At 38.8% G+C, this 24,373-nt stretch overlaps 1 protein-coding gene across 8 annotated transcripts in view; it reads right to left on the bottom strand.

The window, feature by feature from the left end:
* The window catches only part of rgs3a (regulator of G protein signaling 3a), a 153,620-nt gene that overhangs the window by 67,053 nt on the left and 62,194 nt on the right, over nt 1-24,373 (bottom strand). For all 8 annotated transcript variants that reach the window (XM_040156786.1, XM_040156793.1, XM_040156791.1 and 5 more), the window contains 3 exons: nt 21,581-21,692; nt 16,960-17,003; nt 725-859 (listed from right to left, as the gene is read on the bottom strand). In XM_040156786.1, the coding sequence (XP_040012720.1) occupies nt 725-859; nt 16,960-17,003; nt 21,581-21,692 (291 nt within the window). The remainder of the gene's footprint in view (nt 1-724; nt 860-16,959; nt 17,004-21,580; nt 21,693-24,373) is intronic.

The raw sequence follows: 24,373 nt of genomic DNA, 5'->3' as shown, positions 1-24,373 counted from the left end.
TCAGACACAAGTCAGTGTATCATAAAATGTCACATTCTGTTCAAGATCTGATTTGATTCATTTCAGCGCTTCCAAAAAGTACAACAGGTCTACAGAGGTGAATTGTAAGAAGGAACTTAAAGGGGCTCTAATTAATATTTTAATATTGGATGGATCAAAAGAATATGTGTATTCGGTCACTCACCACTGTCACCACACCACAGCTAAACTAGCACACTAAGAAAACACCCACTACTCTCAGTACCCAGCATTCAATCAAGTCTAGTGTGGTTAGTGTTTCAAATTATCACAACAAGTATAATTTACCAAAGCTGTCAACACAGCGTAATTTTGTCAAAACAAAGTCTAGTTAATACATATGAAGTGCAGTATTTAATAACCTATATTTGCTAGCAAATATCTGCTCTACTCTTTTACCGTAAGTGAAGAGAGCCAGCAGGACTTAAACTGCACTGAGTTGACATTTAAAAGGCAGGATTAAAGTTCCCCAAAGAAATGTAAGACCTAAGTGGAGAATCATAGCGATGGCAGTGTGAGCTGCAAGAAACTGTTGTATGATACTGACTGAGTTTGTATGCTTGGGAGTGTGTGGTGTTGACAGGGCATCTGTGATGAGGGTATTCACAAATATATGCATTGCCATGTGTTCATGTGTTTACTGATTTATTTTTGGCCTCAATCGAAATTGGAAATGCTGCTAGATGTGTGTGTCCATGTGCCATACCTGTTCAAAATGCGTAACGAGAGGCTCCCTCCTGTGAAGCTGGAGCTGCTTGTCAATGTTGTCCTTCAGGCACTGACACACGCGGCGCTTCTGGTCTGCTGAATAGGCTTCCAGGCTGAGCAGGCAGTCACACTTCTAGAGACACAGAGAGAGGGAGAAAGAGAGAGAGAAGAAGAGAGAGAAGGAGAGAGAGAGAGAGAGAAAGAGAGGGTGAAGCATGGAGAAAAAGAAAGCAGGCAATTAGGCATCTACTGTCAGAAAAATAAAGAAGTGTCTCCTAATCCTTGGTTAGTGAAAGGGTTCAAGAGTGCAAGAGCGGGAGAGAACAAATTAGAGGATTACTATAGAAAGTATGAATGTGAAACATGAATGAATGCCAAAACAGGAGTTTTTTCTTGTCTTGTGGGCCCTCTTTAATGAGACCTTAAGACAAGAGCTACCCGTGTCTCTCTGTATGCGTATGTGTGTGTGTGTGTGTGTGTGTGTGTCTAATAAAAAGAGCTCAATCCATCACAAGTATCAGAGGTGTTACACCTTTACGCGTGTGTACGAGCATGTTTGTGTGTCCGCATGTGTCCAGAAGAATAAAATAAACACAGTACCCATAACTGACACTGGCCCTACTAGTATAGTATGTGCTGTCACTTTGTGCATGTTTAATCCCAGACTTTAATTTTTGTACATTCAGCTGCCATCTGAACTTTGTTTTCATAGCACCACAGACTGTAGAGTGGCAAAGCCCTGTGGGTAGCAAAACGCTACCATTAGTGAAATTAGATAATAGCCAGTATCCACTTTAGGCAGAATTCGATATGCTGACAAAATAATTGCATGACTAATGGCAAGGTGGTACCCCTAAAAGAGCAAAAATCAATACAGCCCTGCTGGGAAATATGTGAGAATAAACATTTGACAACCAGTGGTTAAGTTGGACTTGGCAGAGTTTGGTCAAATAGTTTTTCACTGAAAAAGGCATAATTCCCCCCGGCTGACTCTCCAAGACATCCTGAATCTCTGTTTGATATCAGTGGTGTCTAGATCAAATCATTAATGGATTAATGAGCTCATTACCACCCAACAAACACTGTGTCCCCAATTGCGAAAAAGCTGATTTTTGGGTCAGTGGTTAAGGTAAGGGTTAGGGTAAGTCTCCAGGAAATTAAGTCTATATAATTTCCTCAAAAGTTATGAAAGTAAATTGCGTGTGTGTGTGTGTGTGTGTGTGTGTGTGTGTGTGTGTGTGTGTGTGTGTGTGTGTGTGTGTGTGTGTGTGTGTGTGTGTGTGTGTGTGTGTGCCACCATGGCAAAGTGCCCTGGAGACACCTCCTGTGGTGGGAACTACCACAGAGGTGGCTTTGAGTACTTTGAAAGGTGTTTACATGTCTGTCTGTCTGTCACCGATTGTGTCATCGTGATAGCATCACAACCAGGTCACAGTCGCAGGTCTGTAGCTGAGATCAAAATGAAGGCCAAGTTACCCATGTTAATAATGTAGTAATGTAGTAATGACTACTGAGTACTCATGTTTTGGAATGTCAACATGTTTACGGGCGTCGCGGCTGGTATGATCCCATCAAAGATGGTCTCTAGTTTGTTTTTGGTCATGATTTCAGCAATGTGCTTTTGATAAAAGATAGATCTTATAAGAAAAAAATCTTTGATATCATAGATGAAACTCATGTCGATTTTTGCTCCAAATCTTAATCTGGAAACAGCTTCCAAAACATCCCTCTTAAAAAGTTTAAGGGTGGGTTTAATGGGAGTATAATATCTAGGATAAGAACACTTTGTGCCAGTTAGCGTCATTTCAAGTGTGGGGCTGTTTCTAAGTTGTGGAGTTTTAACATCTGAATGGAAAACAATTCAAATGTTCTGACTGTAAAATATTTAACATATAGCAGACACGTTTATATCTCTGTCCACTGATAGCAATATTTACATCTGTTGATGCAATTGTTCTTAAAATAAATCATCTCTAATAGATAGGCAATATTTTATAGATAGGCTCCTTGACATTCTTGAGCCTACTACATAAACTTACATACACTGTACAACTGTAACAAACAAATTACCGAATATAGTAAATGTCTCTTAATTTCATCTCCTTATACATCTACACTCATATAATTCACTGAATACATTTCTAATATGCAAATCTATGGCTGCAGACCAACTTAAAAGATCACCTTATCACATTTTCTCTGGAAAACACAAAATATATGATTCTTCAACTGCTATCCCATCATCTGTGCACTCAAACACCCATACACATTCACATCAGACTCTCTCATCCACCTTTGCCGTTACATCACTGAGGTGTATTCAGCTGAAAATCTGTCTCCATTATTCTGTTTTTCTGATTAAAGTCCAACATGAAAGGAATCTGTTGTTCTCAAGTACATTTTTTTTAATGTTCACTCTTTCAAATTTGATCATGTCCATCTACCTTGGTTGCTCTGCTTCTGCCTTTTTCAGTGAAGAACATTTGTGTCCTGACATTTTTGGGCAAGGGTCAGGTTATAAATAGGATTTTTCCATTTTGTGCAAGTCTTCAGAGATTGACTGAAGTCCTCAGGGTTTTTCCTCGACACTCATTGCCCTGGTCAGTGGTGAATCATAATGCTACTTTATTCGCCTGTTTCACAGCTGCATGGGCTTTTGCCTGCCCTGCTGTGTTGCTATCTCTTGGACTATCTGTCAATGTCAGTGTTACTCAGTGTCCTGTTGAAGATGGGAATGCTGCTTTTGTAGGGCACAAAGTGTTGGGTGGTTGAACCCTTGTCATTGTTAGTGATGCTAATGCATGGTGAAAAAGCATTTAAAGCCTGCATCAATGGTAGAAAAGTAAAGACTTTTTTGCTTTGATGTAGCATAAAATGTGCTGCATACAAGGCAGAGTTGTGTGTTAATTTGAAGTATTATAAAATAAAATATAAAATAATACTATATAGTTATGTGCTAGCACATCCAGAAAACAACGAAACACAGAACAGAGGGAAAATTACAAAAGAAAAAAACATGAAGTCTAGTAAGAAACAGAAAAATAAAGAAGAATATTCTAGTCAAAACTAGAGAAATAAAGAGTCAAAAACAAGAAGGAGAAGCAAGTTAGATAGCAGAGGCATTTATGAAATTGAGCCTGACTGTTTTCAATTGAACAGAGAGATGATGAAATGGGGGCTTTTTCAGAGCGGACAGAAATCAATGTTGATGTTCTTTGATATCCATCATTTGGACTGAATCTGAGTCTATAAGGTTGCAGCAGAGAACATAATACTTGGAACGCATGCAAACACACATACACACACACACGCACACACACACACACACACACACACATGCCATCCTCAATGTAAACAACTCGCTCCTGGGCAAACCCTTATAATACCGCTGTCAGTGAAAATCTCATAAATCTATCTAAGGTTATTTTTGAGTTCTCACGTAAAGGATTCCATGATATTCTACAGGTCAAGAAAGGTCGTCAAGCTGGCAACAATCCATTGGTTCCTGAAAAGTGTACTCCTTGAGGACAGACTATTGCTTACGTATGTAATCATGTAAGACTGTAATCACGAAGGATGTTTTTCTAGTTGTCACAATAATACACCTGGCACGCCTAGCATTTGCAGCCATGCTAGCAGGATGGCTCTATGGACGGCAATGTCGGCTGGTCCACTATTTTGGTGTAAATTGAAAACTCTGTACAAAATTTTATGGCACACCATCCAACAGTCATTCATGACACCCAGAGGATGAATCTTAGGTGATCCTCTGACCTTTCCTCTAGCACCTACAGCAGATCAAAGTTTTCAGTTATCCCAGTGAAATATCTCAGAATCGGAGAATTGGTTAAGACATGCATGGTGCCAAGATGATGTATCTGCATGGTTTCTGTAAATACCCTGACTTTTGCTCTAGTTACACGACCAGGTCAAATTTTAAATTTATACAAGGCTTCGGTTTATGGCCAAATACCTGCAACACTTGGTGATATTCCCATCATCATTAACTGTATTCAACAAATGATGTAAACAAGGAAAATGGAGGAAAAGTTTGTTGAAAGTTGTTCTTAGCCTGTTTCTTCTACAGTGGTTGTGAATTAAAAGCATGTCCAGGCTTGGAACGACAACTGTTTTTTCTAATGGCATTAGCGAGCTGACTAATTGACATCAGTTGATTTCATGGTTGTCTAGAGATGGCAAAGCAAAAACTACTTATGCATGCCTAAAATTAAGGTGGAGTAGTATCCAATATGGATTTCTCCAAATTGACATCTGGTCACACCCCAAGCCATGTAACCTTCAATCATATAATGCTAATGACTCCTGTCAATGCACATGCAACCGAAAGCCTCACATCAGACACACATATACACAGACATTTCCCAATAATAAGATGACATTTTTCTCTGTCTTCCATATCCTCCTAGCCTTAGTTAATAATTATTTGGGATGAATGATACTGTAAAAATAATGCAAAAGCTCATGCTTCACCGAAAACATTGCCTCATATGGCCAGATTTTTCCAGGCAACTCCCCGCTGTCCCACATTAGAGAAAACACATCTGTGATAGAGCAGTTCAGGGTCCCCGAGGCATGCATGCACCTGCATCCACACGCATACACGTGCACAGACAAAAGCACACAATCACCCAGCTTTCAAATCTCTACACAGTGCTATTCTGAACTCTTACTACAGAAACAGTCTTAGTTTAGCAACATATTTACAAGATATAATCATTTAGAAATAAAGACAAAAGGGCAACCAGCTGGGACTTTCTGCTTTGTGAGTCATACTGAGCCGCAGGTCTTAAAACTGTGGGGGGATTTACGTCCGTAATCTGTCGAAGAGAGGAAGTGGGCATGTTTACACAGTTGTGGTGTGTAAATATGAGGCAAACAGTACATACTCTACTTTAAACCACTTACTGACATCATGCACATTTTGTCTTGGGTAAAGAGAGAAAAGGGGGAAGTGACAGATGATGACCGATGTAGAACAACAAAGATCATTTTTACTGTGAGTAATACAGCATACAGTGTAGTGCATTTCCTTCGCATCATATCTTAAAAATGAACCATGCTCTGCTAGGGGTATACTAATGATGATTTACAATATCGATGTCTAACCAGGATAGTTTACCTGACAGTGACTTGCACATCATTGCATTACATCAGTTAAAATAATCAGCCACACCAGCAAATGAGTAAACTGTGGACAGCTGGTCACAGAACATATGTTTTAGGCAGGAATCATCTGCAGCCAGCTGGGGCTTTCTTTAATGTTGGCACTGCAATCCATTTCACAGGACAGCTGTCTCCTAGTTTAAACCAAAGTTAGGTGGTATTTCAGTTTTGTGATGCAGGCAGGATGTTTGTCTTTCATTTAGGGTTAAAGTAACTTTAAAAGCCAAATTCAACCGAATAAAATAACATCATATTCATGTTGGGACCAAGTGTGCCTTCAGCATTTGGACTGTTTTGAGTTGAAAGGAATTCACTGGATTCTCCATCATTCTGTAGAAGCAAATCTTTGGGGATTTTCACGTTAAGGTCATGTTGCTTCTTGGCATAAAACAGCATCTGGGCAGTGACCCAGGCCGAAGTCCCAGAAACAATACGTTACTCCCTCCAAGACAAATTGGAATTTTTTCAGTTTCGGCATCACAGTCATGTCATTAATTAATACCTTGTTATCAGAACATTAGAGTGAATATTTATCTTATTCATGAAATGTTTAGCTTAAGAAACGCATTAGCTTGTATTGATGATGGTTCCTTTACTCTAGCTCCCCTGTTTATAAATCCACTCGTCCAAGAGATAAACATGAGAGCTAATGAAACAAAATTCAATGAATGGCCACTGGCCTGCCATGGAGATGCTAAAAATACAGGCAGCATTTCCCCTTAATCAGATTGATTAAAGTTCTCCCTGGTTGAAGCCCTCCCCCTGAGCCATCTGGCAGATGAGTTTTCAATGTGTCACTGAACTGCTGTCAACACAGCTCACCTAAGCTGCTCCCGCACAGGTAAGCTTGGTGACTTGACATAACATGACAGCTAATGTGCATAATACTATTGAATGGGCATACGTTCTGGTATCTTTTTTTTTTCACTCTTTCAGTACTATTAAAGCTGAAGTGAGGAACTTTTACATATAAATGAACATCCGTTACATTCAAGCCCTCACCAAACGAGTTCACACAATGCTGGTTAAGCCTATCAGGACCAGGTAAATCTAGGGTCTGCGGTGACATTCCCGTGCCGCACCCCGGTAGCGATGCATTTTACGTCAGCAAGCAAATTTGCCAGAGCTGAACAGGGGAGCAGCCATAGCAGTGGAGACAGAGGAGGCAACAGCAAACAGGAGTATGGCGGGAAAACCTAGGAATCCTCCAAGAAAAGTTTCTGATGGTCCAGATGAAAAAAGAAACTCGTTGAGTCGAGAGGAAGGATTACTGTCTAAAAAACGAAAGCGATCGATGGCAAGGACACAGGTACACGGATTACCACTGGTTTGGTTTTTCTCGTCGGAGAGCACTGAAAGAAAAGAAGGGACTGAGGGTAGGCACGGATGTCGCCTTACTGCTCTTGGACAGGTTGGTATTTGCAAAATATTTGGAGTAGGCTATTTCCTGTACCTAAATAATGAATTATTGTCTTGGAGCTGGGGGAATTTCTCTGTATTCAACGGTGTTTGTGTAATTGCTCTCACTGCCAGAAGGGGGAGACTAAAGTTCCGCACTGCAGGTTTAACCCAATTATAATGTTTTGCTTTCATGTGGCAAAGATCACATATTTATTATGAATGTTTTATGGAAAAGTTCAACATTTTGGGAAATATTTATTGGCTTTCTTGTCAAGAATTAAACAACAAGACTGTTTCTTCCCGCTTCCAGTCTTTTTTGAGTCAAGTTAAGGTAATCAGCTGCTGGGTGTAGCTTCACATTTAACAAACACATACAAGAATAGAATCAATCTCCTCATCTAAGTCTCAGCCAGAGTGTGAATAAGCGTATTTCCCAAAATGTCAAACAATTGCTTTTCAGATCTTTTTCTGGACCTTATTCAAACCTGATAGGAATTGTGGACTTGTTTTTTTTTTACGATGAGATCATAATTTTTTTTATGATGACCTTTTTTTTTTTTTAGGTCATCATACTTTTCTTGGAATGTATGCAGTGTTTGCTCTCCAATGTCTTCTAACTACCAGAGATTAAGAAAAGTGCTAATAGAGCACCACCATAAGCTATAAATCCCACCCACTGTCCCAGATCCTCCATGCCCTCATCCCAATTCCTGCACAGTCTCAGCTTCAATTATCTCTGCACTGTTGGCACCCATTGCTGATGTAAATTTAGCTCTGCTCTTGGGATAGACTTCCGTCTGAAGTCTGTTCATGTACACAAGAGTGTTTTGAGTGTGCACATTGGAGGCAGATATGGCTAACTTTTAAAAGCAGACAGAGAAAGCCAAAGAGTAATGCACAGAAGGGATCGGAATCCTCTCAATCTAATGTGCACACAACAGAAAAAGAGTACACATATCCTCAATGTGGCATGGTAATATTTATAAGGCAAAAAATAGAACTACAAAAAATAATAATAATAATGCCACCAACCACACTTGCTAATACAGGATAATGATAATGATAGCGTCCAATACTGTAGTGTATGTTTTGTTTTTGCAATATTGTAAATCTCTAAAAGAGATTTTCAGATACATGGCAGAAAAACCACAGTACCAGGAATGGTGAAATAAAAAATGTAAAGTACCTGTTATATCATGTCTTGAAGGGGTTTTTTTCCAAAGCAAGTTCCTATACACCGTCACACCAAGCAGAGTCATACCCTATTAGTCCCACACACTGATGCTGAACATGGTATCACGACTTGTTACTCCGTCTCAAATGAGTTAGATACAGATAAAACTACCAGCACGTCCTTGTCCTACTATCTCATAGTCCTATGTTATCAAGAGCACACTAGTAAAGCCATTGCTCTTATGTCTAAAATCTTTAGACAAAACGTTGATATTCTCTCCAGTGTCTCTGCAGTGGGCTATAGGGTTTCACTTCTGAGTCTTTGTAACTGTATCATTTAATGGGTTTATGGCTTCCAATTAAGTGACATGTAAACAAGAGAGATGCTTAAGCAGCTAGCTGACTCTTACTGTATAACCTCACTATTGTCACTGGATGAAGAAGCCATTTAAACTCTCTCTCCCTGTTATTCTCAGTATTATATCCTAATTTTCTCTACTGTGGTCTTTTTTAATTTTTCTTCCGATCACTTTAGAGCCATTCTACTGGCATGGCTCTAGGGTTGGCAATGTTTGTCTGCCAGTTGGTCCACCATTTTGGTCCAGACTGAAATATCTCAAACAATATCTCATGGATTGATTACAAAGAAACTTTTATACAAATATTCATGGCCCCCGAGGATGAAGTGTACAGATTTTGGCAAGCCCCACATCTTTTCTCTAGGTGTGTCATACACACATAAATACATTCATACACACACACACACACACACACACACACACACACACACACACACACACACACACACACACACACACGCTCATATATATATATACACACACACACACACACACACACACACACACACACACACACACACACACACGCTCATATGTATATATATACACATATACAAACACATACACACACACACACAATTCCCTCTCAACTCAGTGGCTTTCCCACAATCTTTCATCTATTTCTAGTTTTTTTGTCTGGTTTCCTACTCAGAGCTCTTGTGTGGTTTGCACAGACAACGTTGCCATGAAAAGAGCATGTATACTGGAGACCTCAAGCCCATGACAGGGCCAAGAAGAAGCTTTCTGATGTCAAATAAAATTAGCATTCAGGTCAGTGCAGGTTTTTGTTTACATTAAATCCATAGTTTTGACTTGTGACCGGGGATAGGTATGATAAATACATTACTGATTATTTTTGATAATTGCTGTGAAAACCTTTTATTGTTAAATCGTTGTTATATACTGCTAGTATATATATACCTATTAATATAGAAAATGTATTATTAATTTGGAAATTACAAAGTCAGTGAATAATTCAGATGCTGATTTCCATTCGTCCTGCACCTGATGGAACAGGGAGTTTAATGAAGCTCAGGAGAATACATTCATCACCAGTGCTGCTGGGTAAGTTGTTGGTGGTCTTAGATCTCAATGCAATCATATCGCTAAGATGGAGGTCTTAAGTGATTATATTTAGATGTATAGCCACTGTCACTTCAGTCCTGCCGATCTGTGCTGGCACATTAAATCAGATAAAAAGCAAAGTACACTTTAAGTTGTGGGCTCAGGGAAGAGGGTACATATCAGTTCAATCAGACCCCAGAGAGACTGGTCCTGCCCTGGCCATGTTATGGATGGCTACCATAAAGTAGGTATTTTGCTGACAAGAGCCCCCTGGGTGCATATCATTCACACCCTGCCTTCAGAGTGCAAGCGGCAGCCTGTATGTTATGCCGTCTGTGATGTGTCTGAGAGCACAGAAAACTTAACTGCTTAAAAAAAGCATACTCTTCTCTATAGCAAACAAGCACTTATAGGGGCACATCCTTATAGATATGTTTAAGATGTCTTCTTAGTCCTAGAGAAGCATCAACAGTGAGTCTTCAATTGAAGTAATCAAATTAAACCGCACCATATTTTTACTGTACGACAAACGTCACATGAACGTCATCCTGCACATAATAAACCAATAACACTCTGACCTTTTTCTGTGCAGACCTCTAGCGAAAAAAAAAGAACACTGTGCTATCTTTGCCTGATCACAGAGCTCCATTGCTGGTTCCACGGCATACACGCAAACCCTCACACTGTGATTTCACCTAGTTTAGCAGTATGCCTCTGCATTTGGTGCCTCTTATCGCCTCTCACTCATCGCATTCTCTACGCTGCTTCAAGTGTACAAAAGATTAATAATTAATATTTCAAAACCAATAACTGCAAACTCCACATGAAATGTGATTTGCATGCATGGATCAAGAGTGAAATCGTTTGGAACAACTGCCCAATGAAGAAGTACAAATCTGATATGAAATATAAATGCACGCAGACTGGGCTGAGATTAGGTAGGTACTTTTAGTCATTGTTACTGCTGTGCTTTGATAAGTGAAGATTACTCATGATTTTCTGATCATTAGTAATGGCTGCACTGTGCCAATTAGATACTAATGGTAATTTCTGGGAAATAGTGGTAAATGGGTGACTGTGCCCTTACCGGAATCCTCAGCTTTCATTTGTGGAAACCACGACCACATTTATGCAGCCAGTTTTGGTACAGTATAACACCAGGAAGAGCACAATAGAACATAAAATATAATCTAACTGTGGAAAATTACAGTCATCATTGTCACCTCACTACCACAGACCCCACTGAAAATTACAGCACCATAAAAGTCCTATGGTTGTTCTACTTAAGTCTACAAAAACACTTACTGTAATCATATATAATCTCTAAATTTATTAAGTCTCCGATATAATAGACTAATTGTTCTCTGACTTCATGCAAACAATTGTGGGTGTAACTCACTCAAGAAAAGTTACATTTAACTCAGCGTAGCATTAAACAACCAGTAAGTCAGTCAGTTCTTCCTATTTCATGCAGCTGAGCTACAACACTACAAATCTGTTTTTCTCTAAACCTTAGAATGTGCCTCGAGCAGAACCCTCAATCAGAAGCACTTACATCTCCGCTGTCAGATAGCAGGTGCTGCTGAAGAGAGCTCGCCTCCCTGACAAACCTTTTCTTAGGCCCAACCCGGTCGACCAAGTTGCCCATGATGACTCTGTGATGACCCCGATGCACTCCACTGGTCATTAATCTCAAACAGTGTCTCTCCTTTCCTCGGTGTTTTTCGTTTACCTACACAACGATTTCTTGCTTCCTCTCTTCCTGCGTCACTGACACACTTACACACACAAACACACACACACACACGACTTTCCAGAGTCAAAATTGCACCCCCAGACCCACCCCCAGCAACACACACACACACACACACACACACACACACTTTCCTTTCACGTGTAAATCTGGGTTAGATTAGTTCTGTTTTGAGCAAGTGCTAAAATAGCATGACCTCCAGCTACGGAAGAGAAGGACAGGAGTAGACAAAAGGAGGAGAGTGGACTGTGACAGTGTAGGAGTTGAAAAGGTAAAGAGGAGGAGAAGAGATAATTTCCTTGTCACAACTTCAGGAGAAACAAGGAGAGCTTTCCTTACTTCTGGAGAATGAAAGTGATATTTTACCTCAGTCTGCGCTAATATCTTTTAAATAAAACAAGAAAAGTTCAATGTGTAAAGAGACAATTTCAAAGATGAATGCCCCCTTAAAAATGAAGGCTAAACACAGTGGGCAATAGAAAATCCTGAATAAAGTTGACATGGATAATTTATTCATAGCAGCACAAATAAAGCGTTTCATTTACTTTTAGTTTTGTCCGACTTTTCTGCCTTTACTGGACAGGCTATGGTGGGGAGAGACTGAAATAATCGAGGAAAGAGAAGGGAGATGATATGCAACACAGGACCTCGGTCAGATACGAACTCACTCTTGTAACAACATATGTGCACACAAAAAAATCAAATGACATTATACCTACATCATATTATGTATGTATCATTATATATCATTTGAGTAAACATAACCAAACACGCACACACAGCAGCAGCGAAGGTCAGTGTTATTCAAACACTTCAAAAATGTCTTCATCAATAGTCCTGCTATTCATGACCTCTGTAGATGCTCTCTTCCTATCTTTTCCTCCATCCTTCTCTGTCATCCTTTTTCCATCCACTTCACATGCTCCTCCGCTTCACATGGCATGTGCCCTACCGGCGGGACAAGAAGGTCTACCACTCAGTAAATACTCCGTCATCACTTAAAGATAAATGAGCACTACAGCAGTTCTGCTGAGAAGAGAAGAGTGGAGAAGAGAAGAGAAGTGAGAGTGCCTCATTTGATCATTGTATATTTTTGAGTTAAATGAATGTGGTTTATGACAAAAGACTTGCTATTATGGACCTAAAAGTGCCTTTCTTACAGTCTGTGTAACAGTACATGCGAGAGATAAGGGCTACAGTAAGATTTAACTGTATGTGGTGTTTTTTTTGTGGCTACTTTTTGCTCCTTGAGGAATGAAATTAACTGCTCACAGGTGTATCAACTATGATAGATGCCTGCACATTTTGTCTATGTGTGTGTGTGTGTGTGTGTGTGTGTGTGTGTGTGTGTGTGTGTGTGTGTGTGTGTGTGTGTGTGTGTGTGTGAGATTGGGTGGGAGAGAGAGGAGGCAGAACCAAGTAAATCTTAACTGGAAAAAAAAAACACACACACACACACACACACACACACACACAATCTCATTGCTGTCTGTCTTCTTGTCTGTGTTCTGTCATATATAGTGCGCTAGCTTGGTATTTTTGGGAGCATCCTTGCAAGGTTGTCTCAGCTGTTTGACTTGTCTTCCTGTTTCAGGTAAGTATCAAGGTATCAAGCCGTCAGTGGTCCCTACTGCTATGATTGTGATATGTAATGTGTAATTTAACGGGTTCATATATGGCAACTTTATGACTTGCTTAAAGCTACAAGGAACAAAAAGCTTCACCGAGAACAAAAAAATAAGAATTATTCAATACAAACAATTTAGTAAGAAACAAAATAACATTAGAAAAAGAAGAAATATGATGATAAAGCTACTGTACAACCAAAGAGCTGACAGAACCATTCCTGCAGACCTTTTTAATAATACAAAATCCAAAATCTACCTTTAACTCACTCAAACTCTCTCTCTCTTTCGCTCATGCTGTCTTACATAAGACTTTCTATTTATATACAGTATGTTGCCTCATTGGATAGACTGAATAATATCGGAGCCTTTTCCTTCCTCTTTTCTAGCCTGCGGGACAGATATCAGGCCCCTCTCATTCTGTCTGGAATTTCTGAATAAAGGCCCTTTAAAAGATTCATAAGCTGCTAATGAGGTTATGCAGCACATTTCAAAGGAAAAAATAGTGTGACGGTATGTGTGCGTGTGTGTGTGTGTGTGTGTGTGTGTGTGTGTGTGTGTGTGTGTGTGTGTGTGTGTGTGTGTGTGTGTGTGTGTGTGTGTGTGTGTGTGTGTGTGTGTGTGTGTGTGTGTGTGTGTGTCTGTGGCTTGGTGAAGAGATTAAGCAGACATTTGCAGCGGAAACAAATTGCAGATGAGTCACAGTGGCTAGATGGTTTAAAAAAGTAAATAAAGAAAAAAATAAATAGCCCCATCAGTAATCCAGTCTGTTCAGCTTAGATTCTAAAACCACTTCTGAGACATCCAAAGTTAAGTTTAAGTGGGGAGTGTCTAAAAGCTTTAGTTTCATGTAACTGTTTCCAGAAGACCGAAAGGAGTAACTGATTTGTTCAAGCCAAGTGCCATGTATTCACAAGATATGTAAATTGAGTTGGGAGTTGTACAGTTCATGGTCATGGTCATGTCATCAGTAAACAGAGTCAACTGTCGAACGTGAGCAGCTTCTCCAGGAAGGCGTAACACATACCCCCCTAAATCCAACACCCCTTTGCGCGGGTGCCCCAACCAACCACAGGGAGTCGCTAGTGCAGCAATAAGAACAGGACCCCCTCCGGCTTCCGCCGGCAAGCACTGCCAAATACAACCGATGCAGCTGCTGCGTTAGTGAGTGTCTATTCTCTGTGACACCTGAGCATAAAGAGACGCATATCCATATGTACACTGAAAGAGTTATTGGTTGCTGCAATCATTCCTCTTTTTCATACTGGCTGTGAGGACATCCCTTCCTAACTTGACTCCACTGTACGAGTTGGACAAAATCCCCAGTCCTTGTGCTGTGTAAAAATGACTTCTAAAGTTTAGCCAAAGTTAACATGAGGCTTCAGCAATCTGAGTTAGGTGAATCAATTGGGTTCCTTCCAAATTTCCAATCATTTCAGTGTCTGTTTCCCCAGACAGTTTTTTCCTTGCTGAGCAGAAGTAATAAAAAGAGGGAATTTCAAACTAGAAAGACCTTAATTTCAGAAGATACCTACTTGATTGCTGCAACTGTGACCGTTGAAGCCTCTACCATCTGTTATGCTGAAATAGCATTAGGAAGGGAATTTCTACACGGTCACTTTAGACGAGAAGAATTATTCGAGCGACCAAAAAATGTTTCAATGAACATATGCTCATGTGAGTAGTGACTCAAGACAGACTGAAGAAAATGTGAAACTATCCTTTAAAGAACCTTTTTTTTCACACTGTTCACAAGTCGTTCCTTCATTATTTTAATTATATCAAGATCCAACTACCACCTCCTCTTGGGTTGGGTTCCATATGGATCCAGTTTACGGTACAATGTAGAAAACTTTTAGGTAGCAGACTTTTCAATTTTAGCCGTCACTTTTGTTGTTTAATATGACAAACATCCCCAACAGAAAAATTACCATAAAGTGACTGCCATTAATTAACATTAATTCTGTAATGCATTTGGAGCAAGTAGCTTATGAAAAATATGGTGTAAAAGAAAGTAGGCTACATTTATTATTTTAATGTGTCAGATACATCTTATCAAAATTTCATAGCTTATGTTTCTCATCTCATTTTGTCATTTGTGGCTTTGAACATTAATCTTGCTGCCACTCAAAGCTGTAGTTTTTATGCCTGCTTGTCCAACAAAATACAAAACAAAATGCAAGATTACATGTTTTTCATCAGGAGAAATCTGGCTGCATGTAATGGTGGTAAGGACTCCAGACGCATAACATTGTTATGTGGAAAATTTAATTTAAGTTTTTTCTGCACGAAGTAAAAATCTGTGAAGTGGCTCCAGGGAGCATGTGGCGGGGATTACAGTTGGATACAAACGACATCTTAAAATATGTGTTCGAGATGAGGAGGGAGAGGGTGTGAAAAGGTGAAAGAAAGTGATGAACAGACTTGATGAAAACACAATGTATGGCAGCATTAAAAGGATGATGAAACCTGCAGTTTCAATGGGCATGGAGAGCAGCAGAGGGAAGGGAGATGCTGCTGAAGAGAAGGGAGAGAGCAGAGCTGCCAAGACAATAGAAAATTTCAAGACTGATAAACAGCCAAACAAAACTATGAAAATCCTATCAGAGTAACTGTCAGATAACTATCACAAACTCCTTGTTTATGCCTTCTGTCTCACTCTGTTTGAGCGCAGCTGATTGGAATTTTTTACGTGAAAACTACTGTCTAAACATTGTGATGACTACTGGGAGGACAGACAGTGATGCAGAATCTCCCTGATATTTTGAGTGATTTTAAAACTAATCGTGTAGCCCTGCACTTGAATGAGTAATTCAGCAAATTGTGAAGGAGAGAACTGTTATTTTGCTAATGAAACATTTTCAACACTGGCCATTTTTTCACACAGCTAGAGCTGCTGTTGTGGCCATTTATTTTTTATGCTGCTGAACAAATGGAAAACATTAGTCGTTAGTGTGTCATTTCATTTACCTAGTGCTGAATAATTGGTGAACACAGCAATGTAATATTATTAATTCTGCTTTTCCCTTTTATCTTAAAATGACAGCCTGAGAGGTGTTACAGTGGATGGAAGAAAGGATGATTATTTGTCATCATAACTATGATTGTGTAAACAAAATAAATCACAATATAAAATAGGTGCATCATACTTGAACACATTTATAGTGTTTTATACTGAATACTACAATCCTTGGGCCACATAGCTCTAGTTTTACACTTGTTTCAGCATTTAGCAATTTACTGTACATTCCACAACCTTATATTAAATGAGGATTATCTTATGTCTGAATTTATAAAATACTTTTCCACCCAAAAATAATAATTAAAAAAAAAAAACAGCTTAATGGTGCAATCATAAAATCTTTACACTATATGTTTCTATAATATATATCTATAAATATAAAAAACAAATGGATGTTGTATGTGTGACAGAGAAAAAGTCTGAGATTGAGTCAGATCTGACAAACACATGCAAAGAAAAGACATTTTCATTAGAGCTTTCTGCTAATCCTTGTGTCTTCCTTGTAATGTGATTTCCACCAGAGTCAATTGCCCCTCTGGCTCACAGACAAAACAGACTGTTCACTTTAGACCCTCCCTTTCCCACTTTCTCTCTTTCTCTCTTTCTCTTCTATTTTAAACAAATATAAACACACAAAAGCGTTTCTCTTACCTCGGTCATGTGAATAAGGTAGAATCTCAGTTCTTCAGCATAATCTGTAACACAAAGTAACACAGAGATGAATTCTAATTCTTTCTTCGTGTCATCTTTTTCATTCCTGCCAACTACCCAACCCTCTTTCCTCTGTTTCTTTTTCACTCTCTCCCTTCTTTCCTTCTTGTACATAAAGCACCATTTTTGAAGCACTTTGATTTCTGATTATGATTTTGCCAAAAATACTTTTATTGATGGAAAGCTTTTACTGTAGGTCCGCCTTATAGACCTTCAACCATAATTCACTAAAGAAGTGCTCTGTGAGACCGGCCTGTGGGTCTGGAGTCAAGATAAATGGTCTTTAATCGAATGATCTCTCCTCTCCAACATGCAATCACACTCAAACACACACCCACATAATCTATATGTTGTGGTGATGTTTGCTATTTTATTACAAGTAAGCACACACACAAGCCAACAGTCTAACCATGACTAACAATCTTGTCTGATGTTCAAGATCAAACTGAGGAGCGGCTTGGCGCTGAGGTGAGATACATTTTTTTTCAAAATGTACCCAGTCCACTTCAAACCAGTAGGAAGAGTTTAGACAAAAACAGAACTCTTTCAGGTGAAATAACCAAAACACTCATGGAAAACCCCATCACTCACAGCAAGAGGCTGATTTAGAAAAAACAGTTTTCAGGGCCCTTAATAATGCTCACTGAGAGCACAATTCGTAAATGAGGTTGTGACTCAGAGAGGGTGATTCAAATTTACATAAAAATGCAGGAAATGCAAACAGATATTATCTAACTAAATGCATTGGGGCGGTTAAGGGTGTTTAGTCTCTGAGCTGCAGTGGGGAGATAATAACACAAAGAGCGCATTTTGTGATAAAAATACTGTAAAGACTCCATTACGAAGGGATGTTTAGGGATGGCATGTGAGCAGTGTTCTAAGAAAAACTTGGAAAAAATGTGAACTAATCCTATTAGTCAATCAATCAATAAATCAAACTTGCTTTATATGGGACTTTGCAAAGGGATAAAATACAATTCAAAGTGCTTTACAAGCAATTGACAAAATGTAGAATGTTAAAAATTGATTTAGAGACTAATGCACTCCAAAACAACCATAGATAAATGATAAAATATAATACAAGCTATAAAAATAACATTAAAAATAAAATTATGAAACACAACACAAAATAAATTGATTATCGTAAAACAGTAAAATCTTAATGAGATAAATTAAAGTATAAATACTAAAACCATAAAACTATAAAACACTACATGAAAGTCAGGCTGAATAGATGTGTTTTTAGTTTTGTTTAAAAATATCAATATTTTCAGCTCCTCTCAGATCCTCTGGAAGGCTGTACCAGTGGCTTGGAGTGTAACGGCTGAAAGCAGCATCCTCAGATTTTTTTGTTCTTCTTCAGGGAACAGCTAAAAGAGAAGAACCAGAGGATCTGAGGGGCCTTCCTGCTTCATTAACTAAAAGCACTTATGAAAGATAGTCTGGTGCAAGGCCATATAGTGCCTTATAAACTAATAATACAATTTTAAAGTCAATAAGAAAACTAAAAGTTAACCAGTGTAAAGACTTAAAAATAGACATAATGTGTTCTCTCCTTTTGGTCTTAGTTAGCACTCGTGCAGCAGAATTTTGAATTATGGTTGAGTTGTAAAAATTCTATGACATCCAGGCCTTTATACTAAAATACAATTGACAAGTGAGTCAATCAGCTCGATGTCATCAAGATGAGTGTCATCAGCATAGCTGAGGAAAGCGATGCCGTGCCTCCCGATGACACTGCCCAGAGGCAGCATGTACAAATTAAAAAGTAGCGATCCCAAAATTGATCCTTGTGGTACCCCACAGGTAACCTCATATTGTTTGGAAGAGTGGTCATCGAATGATCACATAGATTCAAACAATTATCTTCTGCAAAGATATGAGGTAAACCAGTTAAAAACGACTCCGGACAGGCCAACATGCTCACTTAGTCTATTTGAAGAATCTGGTGGTCCACAATGTCAGAGACAGCACTCAGGTCAAGTAGCACTAGAACTGAAGGCTTGTTGCTGTCAAGATTTGTTCTGATATTGTTGACTACTATTAGCAGGGCTGTCTCTGTGCTTTGATGCTTTCTAAATCCTGGTTGAGACATTTCTAATTTAGTGTTTGAGATTAAAAAGGGATTTAGCTGATCTAATTTTGCTTAAAATGGGAGATTTGAAATAGGTAAAAAATTACTGGATGTTAAAATATCCACGTTTCCTTTTTTTAAAAGCATTTTTTAAATTAGTGGGTAAAACACCAAGTTGTAAGGAGTGAGTTACTATGGCAAGTATGCTTTCGAATACAGAAAAATAAAAATAGTTTTAAGAAGGAACATTGGAATTGGGTCAAGGGAACACTGGAGGGTTTAAGTTCTCTTATTATTTTCCTTAGAGTTTCAGCATCATGCTCATGTATGAGCATGTTTTGTGATAACAACTAGTTTTTTTTAAAACAGGTGTTCCTTTTTCTTTCTTGCATACAACATATGTGTTTACATTGTTCCCAAGAAAGTGTATCAATCCAGCTTCCACATCTTCACCTTTAATTGTGACAGCAGACAGCAGCCTCTGATTCCTGTCGCTGTATTTTACAAGGTCTCACTGGTACAGGCCATAGTGTGACAGAGGGGAGACCAACTCACCCTTAAAAAGATGGGTGAAGCAGTGTTCATGTATGATGTAGGGACAGCACGGCCCATGTGAAGAGATGTTTTTTACAAATTTGAAAAAATGTGTTACTTTCTTATAACCAACACCAGAGGCCACTGTTGGATATCTTTCTGATGTAACTTTCTGGGGCTTGTTTATGAAGTCAGGTGAAAAGCTTGTAACTCACATATTTTACTATAGGTCATGAAAATGTTTATAACCTTTTGAATACTGTTAGAAAAACACACTTATTATTTATTGTTAATTTCTGAATAGTTATAATCTCAAATATAAGTGGATTCACCTAATAGCATTGACATAGTGGTGTGTCACAGTTGTAATAATTCCAGTAATTTGCTGTCACGCACATTTTCTCATGAATCCAATGAAGAACAAATACCCAAAGAGTAAGAAAACCGTCTTGCTATTTGTAAATGTACATTGCTGTCTTGCTAATTTAACACTTTGGTGCAGGAGTTGACAAAAGGTTTTCTGCCGTGTAGATAGCCAGGTGGAACTGGTCTTGTTAGTTTGTTTAGTACAACGATGTTTCGGATTGACACATGGTAATTTTGGTTTTATGTTTGAATATCACTCAATTTAATATCATTCTCACTTCCCACGCTGCTCAGCCTGGGATCGGTGTGACAGGAAAGCCCCTGGACTGAACTTGCACCGTGTCACTACATGCACGCACACACACACACACAGACACACACACATCAAACACACCCTTGCTGAAACAAACACAATCCCCCGGCGCCTCTTTCCTGAGTGACGCTGCTGAAGCGAAATAACAATGACAGGCAGCAGGGTGGAGATGTGTGTCCGTGTGTGTCTCCTCTCATGAAACACACACAGACACACAAATATGTGTCTGTTACTGAATCCCCACCCTGGTGATCTTCAATTGTTTGGGTGACGGGTGGAGGTCAGCAGTGTCCCGCAGGAGACCAGTGATGTTTGTGGTGAGGGCAGAGGGGTTTAGACCACCCTGCATCAGGGTGCTATATTTTGAATTCATAAATGCTTGCGTTGGAGTGTTCATTCGATGTTGTTGTGAACACAGTTCCTCACTGTTTCAACCTTAGTTGCAAAGTGAATTCTAATTGATAAAAAGGCCAAGAGGTAAACACACTGTCATAAGCCTGACTCAGCAGATACGCTAACGCATTTGCATTTATATGAAAAAAAGACTAAAATGTATCTAAACTGTATTTTGTGGAAAAAAATGAAAATTATGTAGGGGTCTAAGTAAATCCCCTCTTCCCTTGCTGTGTCCCAAGTATGACTCCTAACTTTGCCCAAGTCTCCGCCCACCAATCTAAACACAGATATTTACAGTGAGCCCTATTTATTTGACTTGCCTGCGCTCTGTGCAGCCCTGATGGCCAACCTATTCTCTCCATGTTGCCAGCGGAGGTGGTTGTTTACACCAAGGTGAAATAAAAAGACAAAGCAACAGGAACTTGGGCACTGTTTTCCTAAATATCCTCTGATTAAGCTCAGCTGAAACTGTAATCATAGTGCTGTATGTTTATTTCTAGTTGTGATATTTGTTTGTTTAAGTGTCATTATTTTTTATTATTCTGTGTTGAACTGTAAAAGGTCAAACATTGGTTACGAATTGCAATTTTAGCTTATTTTTTGTTTGTTTTACTTTGCCGACGTAGTAACATGAATTTAGTCTTACATTTTGATCTCTCCGTTATGCTCATCATCTCTGATATCTCAGAATTCAGGCTCCTTTAATTTACAGTCTACTACGAATGTTATATTTAGGAATTCAGCAGAAAAAAATACTGTTGGCCCTTTTTACCTCTGTGACTTTTCGATTACAGTACCAACTCAAGTGCCCTTATGTCTGCAAATTTACAATGCAGCTGATGAAAAGTTTGGTGTCAGCTATATTAACGCTTACGTACCGTCTTGGAGCCGAAGCTGTCTGAGGTACAGGGGACTCTGAAGGACATTACACCTGCCTGGCTCATCTTCTCTTGTCACCAGCATCAGGTCATTGTAGACAAACACTGTAACCTAAAAAAATCGGAGGGGGGGCGGAGGTGGAGGAGGAAGATGTAAAAGAGAGGGAAGTTTAAAAAGAAAATGAGAAGAAGAGAAGGAGTGGGAGGCAGGAAGGGAGACAAAAATAGCCTGAATTCAATTTCATACGTCAGCCTCACATCATCTGACCTTTAAAGTAAAGACTTGACACCTTAAAAGTAATCATATCTTACAAGCACACATCTGCAACCCAGTGCGATGCACATATACCACCTAACACTCACCCAACTCATGTGCTAGCACAGGAAATGCGGTTCACATATACATAGTTATGGCCAAAGATGCTGTAGTTTTGTAGCCTGTTGAAAGTTAACACAGTGTAAAGTACACTGACTCATAAATTTCTCTTTTGTAAAAAACAAATAAAATAATGCACTTACGAATTTTGTAATAAATGAAAATTATCACCCTTGTTTATAAAAACTAGGAAGACTTGACCTTATTTTCTACGGTTTTAATATGTCGTTTTACTTAAAATTCTCTGTGGGAGTAACAAACATTCATATTCTCATATCACTAGAAGTTTTAGCTGGGTCAGATTTTGTGCATGCATGTCTGTAATATGGCCCACCGTCTGCATAATTATCATTTGATTAATTGTTATACATGTGTGCCATGTGATTGCACAATGCATCCAATAGCTTTTAATCATATTACTGTGGAACAACATATCCAGTCCATTTTGCTTCCAAGAGGTGCAACAATCCACTTTGGCTTGTAGTGATAATAATTATTTTACATTTACTTTGGAAATTTGATTAAAAGTTTTGCAACATGCCATGACAGCCCATGGTTTTATGCTTCGGCAGCGGTACAGTGGGAAAAGTCATGCCAGTGAAGCATTAAAATGAAAATGAATAAAGATAGGAATAAAGCATGAAGATAAAGAAAGAGAAGTAGATCCAAAAAAAAAAAAAGGAAGTCTAGATGTGTGCATAGTGTTCGCTTACGTGAGACTGTACTTTCAAGCTATATAAAGGGCACAGTGTAATTAATGCAGATGTGCACCGTTTCAAGACAGTGCTTTTGCATTGGTGGTTCCTCTGAAAGGTGAGATAGCAGTGTGGGTATTTCAGAAGTAGCCCGTGTTTGGTTAGGGTGTGTGTGTGTGTGTGCGTGTGTGTGTGTGTGTGTGTGTGTGTGTGTGTGTGTGTGTGTGTGTGTGTGCGTACGTGTGTGTAGGCTTGAGTTGGCAGAAGAGGATGTAAGTAAAAGCAAAGAATAAGGACAAAGTATATGAGAGGCAAGCAGCAACAGTTTTCACAAAGAGAAAAATGCGGACTTACAATAAATACATATTATGTATGTACAAACATGCACAAATATTGTACATAGTGTTAGAATGTTCATAAAAGTTAACACAAACACTTTCTGCTTTTACTCCCACTCCCTCTCTCAATGATTCTCTCTTTGTGTTTATTTCAACATTAATTTCATGCACATCCTAAAAGAAATACTAAGTTTTATTAAGTCATCCAATCGGCAATTAATAAATGCTAAATAATATCTAAGTAATATTTTAGTTATCAAGGTCAAGTCAGCACATAAGTCAACTTGGTATTGTTTTACAGCTGATAAGATTAAAATATGTACTCAGTCATAACTACTATATGTATCCTGTACAGAATATCCTGTATTATCCACTGTTGTATTGTAAATGTCAGGATAAAGGCTTTTTCTGACTACTTTAATTCATTATGCACCAACACATGCTACATGACTCTATTGACAGTATTATTAGCAGGTTTAACAAGTTTAATCTGATTTAATCACTTGCATAATTACTTGATAACTAGAAATTAAAATGATGAACTAGTTATATTAAATGTTAAGTATTCTTATGATTAAATCGTCTTAAATCTCTTATGCCAAAATGTCACTTTGAAGCATTACTAATATTTAATCCACTAAAAGTCCATTTTGCCCAAATGTCACTTTGGATAAATCCGATTTGTGCAATATTCTGCTTATTATTTGTGCACAGACATAATAAAAGTGGTACATGTTTGTGTGAACAATAAAGTTTGTGCGTTTGCTTCCAGGGCAGTTTTACACAGCTCTAGTGATTGAAGAGTAAAAGCTGGAACAACACAGAGAGATCATTAAAAACAGCCTGTATAAAGTGGCACAGTGGAGAGAAACTCCCTCCTGACAAACACTGGGTGTTTAATATTTGTTTAATGACTGACCCCAGGGAGAACCCAGAATTACCTTCCATGCCAGCAGTCACTGCACTTCACTGCACCACCAAAGATTATCTGACAAATTAAAAACTGTGGCGAGAGGCTTTATTCAATAAAACAATTCTCTTTTTCTCTTCAACATACAGTACATTCCACACACACACACACACACACACACACACACACACACACACACACACACACACACACACACACACACACACACACACACACACACACACACACACACACACACACACACACACACACTAGCTTAACGAGCTTCTTCTTAAAAAAACAACACAACAATGACAGGTCAGGCAGGATTCCCTCATTCGAAACACTGAGTCCAAAAACCTTAAATTTCCAATACATATCCAACTGTGTCACTCAACTGGAATTCATCAAGTCCTTGCAGGTCGTTACTTGTACTGATGTAGACAATTTGGCCGCGATCAACTCTTCTGCCAA

The sequence above is a fragment of the Xiphias gladius genome, chromosome 20 (genome assembly GCF_016859285.1).
Source record: "Xiphias gladius isolate SHS-SW01 ecotype Sanya breed wild chromosome 20, ASM1685928v1, whole genome shotgun sequence".
In the NCBI taxonomy this organism is placed as follows: domain Eukaryota; kingdom Metazoa; phylum Chordata; class Actinopteri; order Istiophoriformes; family Xiphiidae; genus Xiphias; species Xiphias gladius.
The sequence above is the reverse complement of the archived record's forward strand: the minus strand, read 5'-3'. Positions and strand labels throughout refer to the sequence as shown.